This window comes from Geotrypetes seraphini, chromosome 19 (assembly GCF_902459505.1).
Source record: "Geotrypetes seraphini chromosome 19, aGeoSer1.1, whole genome shotgun sequence".
In the NCBI taxonomy this organism is placed as follows: domain Eukaryota; kingdom Metazoa; phylum Chordata; class Amphibia; order Gymnophiona; family Dermophiidae; genus Geotrypetes; species Geotrypetes seraphini.
In genome coordinates this window covers 31446885-31459677 of record NC_047102.1, presented here as the reverse complement: position 1 = coordinate 31459677, position 12793 = coordinate 31446885, and the positions used below count along the sequence as shown (strand labels likewise).

General features: G+C 45.3%; 1 protein-coding gene across 2 annotated transcripts in view; it reads left to right on the top strand.

Annotated features, from left to right (window-relative positions):
• GATD1 (glutamine amidotransferase like class 1 domain containing 1) overlaps positions 1 to 12793 on the top strand; it is a 36750-nt gene that overhangs the window by 2209 nt on the left and 21748 nt on the right. For both annotated transcript variants that reach the window (XM_033928215.1, XM_033928214.1), the window contains exons 2-3: positions 3803 to 3879; positions 7927 to 8032. In XM_033928215.1, coding sequence (XP_033784106.1) covers positions 3803 to 3879; positions 7927 to 8032 — 183 coding nt within the window. The remainder of the gene's footprint in view (positions 1 to 3802; positions 3880 to 7926; positions 8033 to 12793) is intronic.

Below are 12793 nucleotides of genomic sequence, written 5' to 3'. Positions count from 1 at the left end.
TCCTCCTCTAAGGCCACCTTGAGCAAGTTGCCCTTTAAGGGACAGCTCCTGTACGGCCAGGGTCTGGATAACCTTATGGCGAGTGTACAAGATCACAAACCCAAGGTTTTGCCCGGGAACAGGTCCCGTCCTTCCAGGAGTTCAAGGCGTTCTAATTTTAGTCCATTTTGGCATCCTCACCGGTACTCCGGTACTCCCTCTTTAGGACAGAGGTACTCTTATTCTGCCAGACCATGCTTCGGGGGATCTGGCTGTCAGCAGTCCTCAACTAGATGGCCGTCAGCTGCCCCTAAGAAACAGTTCTGATGCCAGGCCTCCGGCCCCTTTCCCGTGCATCACGGGGTTTCCTCCTCCTGGGCTGAGTCATTGGTAGTTTCTCCGGATGAGGTTTACAGGATTGATATGGCAGCCAAGCAGGATTCCGCCTTCAGTGCCTTGGTGTTGGCAGCAAGCTCATCAGTTCCACCCTGATGTTTTTGAGACTACTTTGTTATGTCCCACTAGCCCCGGAATCATGGGGGATTGTACAAGAATGAAAGATTAGGTTCTTATCTTTGCTAATCTTCTTTCTTGTAAATCCTCCCTTCATTCTGGGAACCCACCCTATATCTGTCGAATTTGCTGATTACCTGCCTTGAAGTACTTGTAAGCTGTATTTCGCTTTCTGACCAGCCTTTATAAGAGTGCCATCTGTCTGGATTTAGCACTAAATTTCGGAGGAGTCTCTGGTTCAAGCGCCCCCTTCTGACAGTGCAGGCTGTGTTTCCCCTTAGCTGTGCTTTGTGGTTCAGGCCTTTATGTTTATTAGCCTGTTATTGTGTTTTGGTTTTGTTATTGCATTTGTTCTTGCACTTGTTGCCATGAGCAGAATTGATTTATCTGGTGGGGAGTTCTCCATTCCCCTCTCTCTTGTTTATCTTCTGTAGATGTTCCTGGCTGCTTAAAGACTGACTGGTGTCCAAGCGGCTTGCCCCAGGGTATGCTGTCAGAGGGAGGAGTTAAGACTTCATTCATCTGAGGCTTCCTACAGTTCCTGATGGAAAGGGATGCACACCCCACTGGTCCTGGAATAAAGGGAGGATTTACAAGAAAGAAGATTAGCAAAGGTAAGAACCTAATCTTTCATAGAAAATATGCAATTTTGAGTCTCTGCCACTACCTAAAAAAATATAAAAGTGTAAAACCAATACATAACAGTCAATTTCTAGATCTCATGAGACAACGATACTTAACGTTTATTCCATTCAGACTGTCTCCCTACTGCCTGAAGCCACACAATCCTGACATTTTATATAGGGAAGGGCGGGGGCTTTATTTCACAATAGAGAGCTGAATTGGGATGATGGGGAACCTGCGGGGATACCCCCCCGGGTCGCAGGGATCCCGTGGGTACCCCCCTCATGGTCATGGGGATCCCGCTGGGTTGGAGGCAGCTCGAGGGCTCGAATACCTTGGTGCGCCTCCTCTTCCTGCCCTCCATCCTTATTCGCTCCTCTACAAAGCAGCATAGCTGACCAGAAGCCTTCCTTCTTATGTCAGAGCTGATGTCGGAGGGAAGGCTTTGGGTCAGCCACATGCAGGGCCCATGGCCCTGTGAAGAAGGGCAGCTGGAAGGCAGGAAGGCGGTAATTGACCTGGACGGCTGTGGTACAGTCTTGCGGGAAGGGGGCAGAAAAGGAGGGAAGAAGTGGGCACTCGTGTTGGACCAAGGAAGAGAGAGAGAGGGGGCATGAACTTGGGATAAAGGAGGGAGCACGTTGGGACATAGTAGGGGCCCAAACCTGAGACACACAAGGAAGGGAGGGAAGGAGTGCGTATGGACACAGAAGGAGGGGGCACTAACTTGGGAGAGAAGGGAGAGAAGAAGGAGCACAAACGTGGGACATAGGATGAAAGGAGGGAGGGAAAGAGATGCTGAGGTGGCAGAGGGAATAGAAAGGGAGAATTGTTGGGCATAAGTGTGACAGTGTGAGAGAAAGAGAGATGGTGTACAGGGGGAACGGAAGAAAGTGAAGAATTTTTGGTCATAGGGATGGAGAGGAGTGAGGTACAGATGGGAAGAGAAAGATGAGAGGGAGGAATATGGAAAGGAAACAGTGGGACAGATTGAAAGGGATGCAAGAGGGAGAAGTGGTGGAGGGAGAGATGGTATGGTGCTGGAGAGGGGTGAAAGACTGAGAAATGTTAGGCATGGGGCTGGTGGGCAAGGACGAAAGATGCTGCACATGGTCCAGGGGATGAGAGAGGGAAAAATGTTAGATGTGGCAGTAGAGGGGATGGGAGAGATGCACTCTGGATCCCTCTCTTTTTCCCAGCTCCCTTTGCAGCAAAGGCGTGAATGAGAGAGAGATATTGGACAGTGAGAGAGAGAGAGGAAGACGTTGCACATGGGGGTGGAGGAGCGAGAGAGAAATGCTGTGCAGGAGTGGGGAGGGGAAAAAGAGGGAGATTGATTCAGGACAGCAGGGAGTAAGGATGCTGTCAATGGGAGGATGTGATCCAGGACATTAAGTAACTGTGCTTTAAGCACCCGCAGTTCTAGCAGCCCTACAGTATCTAAATGTGATCATTCTATAAGTTACGTGCTTAAGTGGGATCCCTGCCCTTGCTCAGTCCATGTGTATGCCCCTCTTTTAAATATCCACTCTGTTAAGCAGGTATTTGCACATGTACATTTAGAAGTGCTAATATTCTAAACATTTGCATTCTTAAATGTAGACACTGTAAGGATTGGTAGCACCCCCACAATGTTAGGTTGTAGGGGTTATGTGAGGCGCCCTTACAAACGCCAGGTCCCGAGTTCAATACCTTCACAGAAGACCCACCAGGAGTAGAATCAAATAAGAAGCACAGCCAGAAGTGAATGCATAAAGAATATATTATAGAAATAGGCTTTCAGAAAAGTAAGATTCATAAAAGTTACAATTAAGCATTCAAATTAATGAGAGATATAAGTTTTACAATTACAGAGACTGCTTCTGTGTTCTTGTGAATGAGAGAGAACACACAAAGAAAGAGAGAGAGAAAAAGGGGAGGTTGGGAGGGTGATGTTCCAGAGAGCAAGAGGAAGAAGGGCAAAAGGAGCCAGAGGAGCAAGAGAGAGGGGTGTTGTAGAGAGGAGCCTTTTATAACTTGGACTCTTATTCTAAATATAGAATCTATTGAATTTCCCAGTATCTTTCTGTTTAGAATTTGTAAACTGTTTGAAACAATGGTTAAGGAAGGTGTGATACTTGCAGGCATGGTAGATGGGATTAGTCTCTGGCTTCTTTGTCCCATTCAAGCAGCCTATCTTCTTCATAAACAATCCAGTCTGGCTGGATGATTAATGTATGTGAATTCTGTGCAGGAGCCCAGAATTCTGCATCAACATTCCAGAGTCAGATTGATATAATTTCCCATAGGCCTTTGCTGTCATTGATTAGGGCAACCAAAAATGCTGATTGCTAGCAATGCTACCTCTTAAGTGTCTGCCCTGTGTAGTAAATGCAGGACAGACACTTACCAAACAGACCTTCAGTTTTGCTCAAACTTATCCATACTTTCGTAAACATATTACTCAGACTGATGGCTTCAGCTGGTGAGTTAAAAGGAACATTTGATCTTGGGGAAATCATTCTTTGGTGGAGGAGTCTGTTGGTGGAGTTGGAGAATGTTAGTGGAGTATCTATAATGACCCCTTCACCACTTGGTTTTATGATAGCTACTATTTCCTCGTTTTTGCCTTCAAGAGACCATAGTAATCTGGGTGAATCTGGCCTGTTTCCTGTACTTTCTTAGAGTTCCTTGTTCTGTTTTTCAGGGGTGTCTGCACAGTCCTTCCTTCACTGCTTCACACTGGGGAGCTCTGCCTTTAACTTGCAGGTGGCCACTCCAGGGGTGAGTCCTGGTAACACAGTTTTGTATTCTTAGTATCAAAGTGGTAACTGTATCTTGAAAGATTTAATTGAAAATCCTAGATTAGTTCTGGAAAATATTAGCAAACAGGTGTTTGATCCTCAATGTGACAAGATATTTTGATTTTGAAGCTCTTTTGCAAAACAGTAGCATGGTTTTTAGTGCGGGCCACAGTGGTAACAACTCCAAAGCTTATAGAATTTCTATGAGCATCGGAGCTGTTACCGTTGCGACCGTTGCTATAAACCGTGCTACGGTTTTGTAAGAGGGGGGTAAGTTTCCTGCTGTTTTATCTTTAAAACTTTTTATCAAAGAAGGTAGTTAAAATGAGTAATATCTTTTGCATGTGTTATTTATATTATCAAGACAAGAGATTATCTTTAGGCAAACAGGTAGTCAAATATCAAAAATCCATAATAAAAAATGAGCAAAAGTGATAATTTTATTACCAGATATAAGAAATATAGAGCCCCGAAGATTATTAACCTTCCAAGGACTGTTTTGGAAACCTGGGCTAAAGAGGTATAAATTTAGCCTGAAAATCTGTCTGCTTAAATAATTTGTTTTCAGTAATTGCTTTAATTATTGTTTGCATCCTGGAAGCAATAATAAAGTTTGACTGTGTTTCGTAGGTTCTGTCCTATTATGTTATTTTGTACCCTGTGCAGTCTAGACTGATAATAATTAGCAACCTTGGGGAAAAAAATTAAAAAATGTGGTTACACGTATTGATGTCTCTTTTTTCCTGGGTGAATTCTGCAACAAAATATAAGAAAATTCTGCAGACTTTGAGGGGCTTAGCCAGACACTAACTTTTGGCTGGGCTTGAGCCCCAAGTAAGTGGGCATGAAACCCTGCCTCCAGGTAATCTGGCATCTCTTAACTCCATTCCCCCCCTTCCCCCACTACTTTTTAAATCCTTCAATGCTGGGCCGGCTTGAACTGGTACTGAGCCTTCTCTCTAATGCAACTTCCTGGTCCTGGAAGTTGCATTAGAGGGAAAGCTTGAGGCCAGTACAAGCAGCTGGTGTAAGTTGCTGCTCACTGCCAGCCCAGCCCTGAAGGATTTAAAAGGTACTGGGGGGGGGGGGGGGTTGGGGAGGAAGTTAAGACCCTGGATCACCAGTAGTCTTTATCTGGTGGGTCTTGGGGATCTCCACCAGCTGTGCCACTGCTAAGTGGGCCTGATCCTGCTGGGTGGCCCACTCAGGTCACTCGTGGCTGCAACACTGATGTAATAGCATTTTGGATGATTTATTTATTTCAGTGTAATATAGGGGGGGGGAAAGCTATTCACAAAGCTGAAATTTATTTATTTAGCGGTCCTTTTATTAAGCTGCAGTAAAAAGAAAAATCGGTCTTAAAAGTGCCCATATGCAGGTTTTTCCTGCATGCTAAGGTCATTTTTACTGCAGCAATAAAATGGTCAATTTTCTATTTTTTTGAATTTGAGGTCATGTGCTAATATTGCCATTATTCTTTAGCTATTAAAATACTTGTCAAGGAAAAATTACCACGTGAGCTCTTACTGACACCTATTTTATAGACAGTAAGGCCTGTATTCTGTAACCGGTGCCGTTGTCGGCGGCTGCCAATCGCATGTCAATCATACGACAGCGTCGGGTACAGAATCACACCTCTGGCAAAGGTAAGCACCAGAAATGAAGGCCAGAGTCTTGAACCAGTGGGTTATTCTCCTTTAATTGCAAGTTGTGTATAAGGCATCATATACATTTTTCAGCTTTGCCTCCTGCATCCCTGGGCTGTAGCTCTTCAGTTTGTCCTTGTGCACGCAAGTTGGAAGGTGTTATTCTAATCTGCTCTGATTTTGGTTTATTATTTTTGACTTTTTATCCAAATTTTGAGGCTTCTAGGTGCTTCAGAGGTCCCCAGTGTTACTGGGGCAGCTGCTACTACTAATCATTTCTCTAGCACTACTAGACATACACAGCACTGTACATCAAAACATTGAATAGACAGTCCCTGTTCAAAAGAGCTTACAATCTAGTCAAGACAGACAAACTGGACAAGAAGGTTCATCAATACACAGTGCTCAGTTGGGGGAATTACAGAGAGAATGATAAGTCGGATATTGGTGCTAGAAAGTGGGTTGGAGTTTGTCATTGAAAGCAGCTTCAAAGAAATGGGCAACGCCTATTTCCATTTGCTAATTTTGAGTATTGATTATGTTGCAGATGCTCTATATGACATTATGAACGAGGTGTCTGCTTATTCTGTCTCTGCCTGTAGAATTCTCTGGATCAGGCAATGGGGGAGTGATTCGGCTTCCAAGGCCACATTGAGCAGGCTACCTTTCAGAGGCCAACTGCTCTTTGGCAAGGGGCTGGACAACCTGATGGCCAGTGTGACAGATTCTTGCTCTGTCTTTTGCTGAAAATAGACCACGTGACCCTGGGGGGGGGTCAAGTCGTACTTTTTATTGTTCAAGACCATTTAATTAGTACTCAGCAGGGTTTTCTGCTCAGAGATCGTTTTAGGGAACTCGGCAGAAGTTTAGAGGTTTGAGGCGAGCGCCAGCCACCTTCTGGTTCACACTCTGCAGCAACTTCCAAGAAGTCTCAATGATACCAGGTCAATAGCTGAACCGCTGCAAATGGGAGGCTTGGATGAGGATTTGCTGGGACCACTGGTTGCTGGACATCTTTCAAGAGGGATACAAGCTTGAATTCTTTCATCCTCTCATGCACTTATTTATGGACTTTCCAGCCAGGGAGCCAGAGAAAAGCGTTCAGAGTTCAAGCCACGGTGAAGCAGCTTTTGGATATTCAGGCAGTAAAACTCATACCAGCTGAAGAATCAGGCTTCGGCAGAAAACTTTGTATATTTCCTCATGCCCAAGAAAGACACATACAAGAAGAGACAGGCAGCTACGTGATCCATCCTCCATACTTTCACAAAATTTTACAGGGTAGATGTGGTGGCACAACTAGACACCACGTTTGAGTCCTTGGTGGTAGCAGCAGACTCATCTGCCCCGCCCTAGACTCAGGGAACTTCTTTGGTACATCCCACTGGTTCAAGACTCGTATGCCTTTTGCATTACAACGGAAGATTAGTTTCTTACCTCGATAGTCTTCTTTCTAGTAGAAAGGACTGTGAGACTTGAAGGCCCACCCTGTCAGATTTCACTTAGCCTGTTTACGGTCACGGAAAATTTGTATTTCCAGATGTTTGGGTCTCTACGGTCAGACAGGTCTGAAGAGGGATGTGATACCTCTCTACTGCGAAGAGGCAAGTGAGAGGCTGTAAGTATTCCATAAGTGTTAGTACTAACTTGTTCGTTTCCACCTTGTTTTAAGTTATGTTCCTATTGAAATTGATTTGTTTATTGTAATTGTTACAGAGCAGAACAGATTTGGTTTTGTTGGGGAAGTCCCTGTACCCCTCCTGTTTTTCTTGCTCCGCTTATAGTGGTTTTCAACTGCTTTGGTACAAACTGAGGAACTACAGCACTGCCCAGAGATGCAGGAGGTGGAGCTGAAAAAAATATATATGATGCCTTTACTGGTTCAAGAGACTCATATGCCTTTCTACTAGAAAGAAGATTATCGAGGTAAGAACCTAATTTTTCCTTATATTTTGGGATCTTGCCAGGTACTTGTGAACTGGCCTTGGCCATTATTGGAAATAGGATACTGGGTTGATGGATCATCAGTCTGTCCCAGTATAGAGCAACTGGTGCTTATGGTCTTAAGAGACAGAAAGAAATGATAATGATTTTAGGAACTGATCTCTAAATTTCATTTTTTTTTTTTTCTTTCATTCTGGATATGCCACTTTTCTATAGTGCAACCAAAGCAGTTTGCAAACAGGTATTTTCTCTGTCCCTAGTGAGCTCACAGTCTAAATTTTATATCTGAGCAATGGAAGGTTAATTGACTTACTCAGGATCACGAGGAGCTACAGTGAATGTCAAATCCAGTTTTCCAGATTTTTGGCCCACTCCTCTTCCTTGACACAGTTCTGCCACTGGCTCTGAAATACTTTGTCACTTTATTTTAATACTAGGGGAAGTCCATTGATTTCACAGATGTGAGTGAGAGCAATATGCGTTGGATTCAGGATTTCCAGTTGAAATCCTATGCAAACCCTGCCAAGTTGGAATCAACAGATGGTGAGTAATTCTGTGCCAAACTGGAGATTCCGTGAATTCTAGCTAGAAACAGTCGGTGAAGAACAGAAGGAGTTAAGAAATTAGGAGAGAGAGAGACTTAATGCAACAGGAAAGAACCTTAACAGTTTCTGATGTTTTTTCTTTCTGCCTTAAGTGTAAAGATAGCTCAGGGTCTTTGTACAGAGCATTATGGAGGGACAACCAGTCATATGGGACCCCCATGACTGCCTCAAATTGAAGGAGACATGGGGCAGGAAGGCAGATGCAGAAAGCTAGTGCAGGCAGAAGCACAAGGCTAGTGAAAGGCCTGTGTGTGTCTTTTAAGGCTGCACAATGTAGAGATGTGTTTCACGTAGAAGCTATGCAGCACAGACCCCTGCTTAAAGAGTAGCACCTGCAATACTAAAATGCATTGAAATGCGGTTTATTAAGTAAACCTTGGCAATACAGAGAAGTACTATGTAGACTGACAGGCTGTAACCAAGGCTGAAATTATGTAAAATTTGCCTTAGGCAGGGGTGTCCAAACTTTTGGCTTGCCTGGGCTGCATTGGCCGAAAAAAATGTTTCTGGGGCCGCGCAAACACTGCAGCAAGACAGAGGAGGAAGCCAGCAAGACGGTAAACACCCGGGGGCAGCAGAGGAAAACACTGCATCGCCCTCGACTGGGGCCACACAAAATACTTCACGGGGCCGCAGGTTGGACACCCCTGATCTAAGGTAAAGTGTGATACTTCAGATGCCTAATGGACAACCCACCCCTTACCTAGTCTGACCAGATGGGATCTGCATCCCCTCTCCACCCTCCCCCCCACCCTCACTAACACCATTACTTGATAGTAGTGCTATTCGATTTGGCCAAAAAATGTTAACTTTCAGGACATTAGGATAATTTAGAGTCAGTAATGCAGTAATGATAACAATTCTTTGTACAACCCCACTCTATTCCTGTATCCTTGGGTAATCAATCCTTTCTTGTGAGATCTCTTGTAGGAAGCTTCATTTGCATACTTTTACTCCTCTCTTCTTACCTCTGGACTGCCCTCCAATTTCTCAATTATCTTCCTACAAGCAAGACAGTAGGAGCTTGTCTTATCTGCTCGTGTTTATTTTTTTTTATTCAGTCTTTTTCTGCTGATTTGCATGGATTACATTCATGCTGCAGAGGATCCCTTTAGGGGACAGCTCTGGCTGCAGGAGGCTGCAGACTCTGAGGCAGAGAGTCTGCTCCCAAGGGGTTGGCTGCTTTGCAGTGCATCCCTTGGACAGCCTGCTTTATGGATCAGGAGATCAGACACCATTCTCTTGGAAGCATAGCTCGTATCAGGTTCGTCTGCAAGTGGGTTTAAGCGCAGGCTGTGTGGCTCTGTGGTGATCTATCCAGGATCAGGGCCGACTGCATTCCTTTGCCACCCCATGCGTGTGGGCACCAGAGGAGTTTGAGGACTCCAGCAGGAATGTTGGGCCCGAGAGGCAGTCCAATTTCCAGACTTGTTGAGACAGAGGATCTGCCTGTAAGCAGCTTCCATCTTGCAGCTCCCAGCAAACAGCATGACACAGTGAGTAACACACTGACAGCCGGACAGATTGATTTGGGACGTCTCCAGAATCACATTTTAGCGGGGGTTAGTCCTAGGTCCACCCCCCCACCTGAAAAATCTTAAAATCACCGTTTTGTTAAATTTTCTGGTGTGGCTTTCTTGGGTTGTTTTAGTGCAAAAATTGCTGCTACTGTGGCCATCTTAGATTTCCTGATTTTAATTTAAAAGCTATATATCTGCCTCAAAACACCTTGTTTATGTTCAAAAACAGGTGGGATGGACTCAGGGCAGGATACTTTGGATTCATGCCCTGTTTGCAGCGGATAACAATTGGAGGACCAATGTGGCATGTGAAGGGGAGGGGCACTGCCTTAGCCCCACCTGCCAATTCTTGGGGTTCTGGGTCCCAGTCCAAGGACTGTCCAAAAAGTCCAAATTTGAGCAGCTTGAGTGCATCCCCAGCAAAGCGCAGCTGTGATTCGGCGGCAAAATCCTGCAAGAGTGCATAAAAAGGGACCACAACGGGGCCTCCCCCTGAATTTTTTATATGTTTCAGGCCTATTTGATTACCAAGGGCCCAATGAATCCATTAGTTATTGCAGCCTTGCTGGCACCAGGGGTTCTCCCAAGAGTGCATGTGCCCTGCAAGAGTGCCATGCGCAGCCTCGGGACAGTCTACCTGCGGACGACTCAGATGATCCGGAGTCCATTTTTATGCCCTTACTTTCCCTGACAGGAACCTCTATAGTGGATGATTCTGCAGGACCCAGATCTGGGGGGATGCTCCAGATCTTGTGGAGGACCCCCAATGTGCGCACACTGTTCAGGTCGTCAGCGCTATTAGGGTTAGAGGCACCACACACCTCTGAAGCACAGTGCTCTCTTATGAGTAGCTCTGAGCCACAGTCCTCCTGTATTCCAGAGCATCTAGATATTATAAGGATGCTTACAGATCACTGGGAAGTACTGGAAGGGCCTTTGCGAGTGGCAAAGGCTATGACTAAACTCTAGCCGATGGCTATTACGTTTAACTAGCTTTTTGTTTCCCAAAGGTGGATTATTTGGCGGCACAGGTTACCAGTCAGGTGCAGGGCATTTGCTCAGTTTCTTACATAAGAACTAGTTAAATATTTGTAATGGATGTATAAGTTATGGGTGCAGTGAGCTGTAGCTGTATGGTATGATTTAGATAGCACATGCACATCTCTTGCTAGAAAGAGGATTCAACCACCAGACTAGACTTTGACAAGCCTCTACAGTCCAGGGGAGCCATTGATGTAGTGGATCCCTCTGAGGACACCAGCAAGAAAGGAACACCTCCTGCAGCGGCTGCTTATGGGCACTCACCTAGGGGATGATGTCTATGGTCACAACCATCGACTCCATCACTTGCAAAAATTGACATGAAGAAGAGCTCGAATCTGTTGGAGAAGCTTTTCTTAGTATGCCTCCAGAAGATATTCCAACTGTTGCATCATAATGAGGTGACGTTTCTGGAAGTTGATCACCCAATCTAGTTTCTGCAGCAACTGGACAACCTGACTAACTGCCAGGTGTCCCACTGACTCGGTTTGAGCTCTGATGAGCCAGTCGTCCAGATACGGATGGATTTGAATGCCGAGTCTGCACTGGTAGACTGCGACTACCACCATAACTTTGGTGAAGGTCCGAAGGGCTGTACCAGCCCAAAGGGCAAAGGCGTGAACTGAAGTGCTGCTTGAGACATGGAACTTCAAATATCTCCAATGCTCCAAAAATATGGGAATATGCATATAGGCCTCGTAAATCCAGAGAGGCTAGAAACTCCCCAGGTATCGCCTGACCTCACCATTTTCACCCAGAAGCACCTGATTTTGAGGGTCGCATTGAAAGCCTTGATATCCAGGATTGGCCTCCAATCCTCAGGAGCCTCCTTTTGGGACGATAAAATATATCAAGTATCTGCCTGAGCCCAAGTGACTCAAACAGATTTTGTGGCTTCTATATCCAGCAATCTCTGCATTTTCACTCTGACCTTTGCTGCTTTGTCTGGTCTTCCCACAGGGGAGTCCAGGAAAAGATCTGGAAGGAGACAATAGCACTCGAGTTTGAACCCTTCCCGAAGGATGTCCAGTACCCAGTGATCCATGTGATCTCCAACCATTCCTCAAAAATCGCCAAAAGACTCCCTCCAATGAGTGAAGGCTCAGTCACCAGCCTGGTATCATAACAGCTTGAGGTGGAGGTAGAATGGGCTCCTGATGATTGCGGGTGCCTAGACCCTCCAAACCTTTGTCTGGTGTTCTGTAGTGGTCTCTGGCCTGATGAATCTCCAGAATATTGATGATATCGCCTGAAAGCACAAAAGGAACTGCACCACAATCCCCTAGAGGGCCAGGGCCTGTTGTCAGGTGAGGATTTTGCTTGGTGGTCCTGTACACTGGCCATAAGATCATCCAGACAAAAATACCAATTTAGTTAGTCACCTGACCACTATTCAATCCACAGCATTCTGCGTGCAGAGATAGAGTAAGCCGATAGTTTCTGCACAACTCTGAAAAGCCACTCCAATAATATGGCAGATCCTTGTCCACAACAGTGTCCGGATTATGTCACAATTTAAGAGTGCCTGCTGCGGTTGCTTTCAAACCAGAGACCACAGAATCGAAAAGCCATTTGAGCACAAAATCTGTTGTGCTGTCTTGGGTGTCCTTTTTCTTGTCCTAAATAGAGCAGCAGCAGAATAGCCTACCGTTTCAAGCAATACAAACCAAAGTTAAAATCAAATAATTTGTGAAGGGAAGGTTTGTATTGATTTTAACTTTGGTTTGTATTGCTTGAAACGGTAGGCTCTTCTGCTGCTGCTCTATTTAGGACAAGAAAAAGGAAAAGATTGTTTTATTGGTCAACTTTCTATCTTTTCTGATTGGGTTTAATGGATTAACCATAAGGCATATGAGGACAGACTTGTAGATCTCAATATGTATTCTTTGGAGGAAAGGCGGGAGAGGGGAGATATGATAGAGACATTTAAATACACGAGGGCAAGTCTCTTTCAATTGAAAGGAAACTCTAGAGCAGGGGTGTCCAACCTGCGGCCCAGTGAAGTATTTTGTGCGGCCCAGGTCAAGGGCGATACAGTGTTTTCCTCTGCTGCCCCCGGGTGTTTGCCATCTTGCCGGCTCCCTCCTCTGTCTTGCTGCAGCGTTTGCGTGTTTGTGCGGCCCCAAAAACATTTTTTT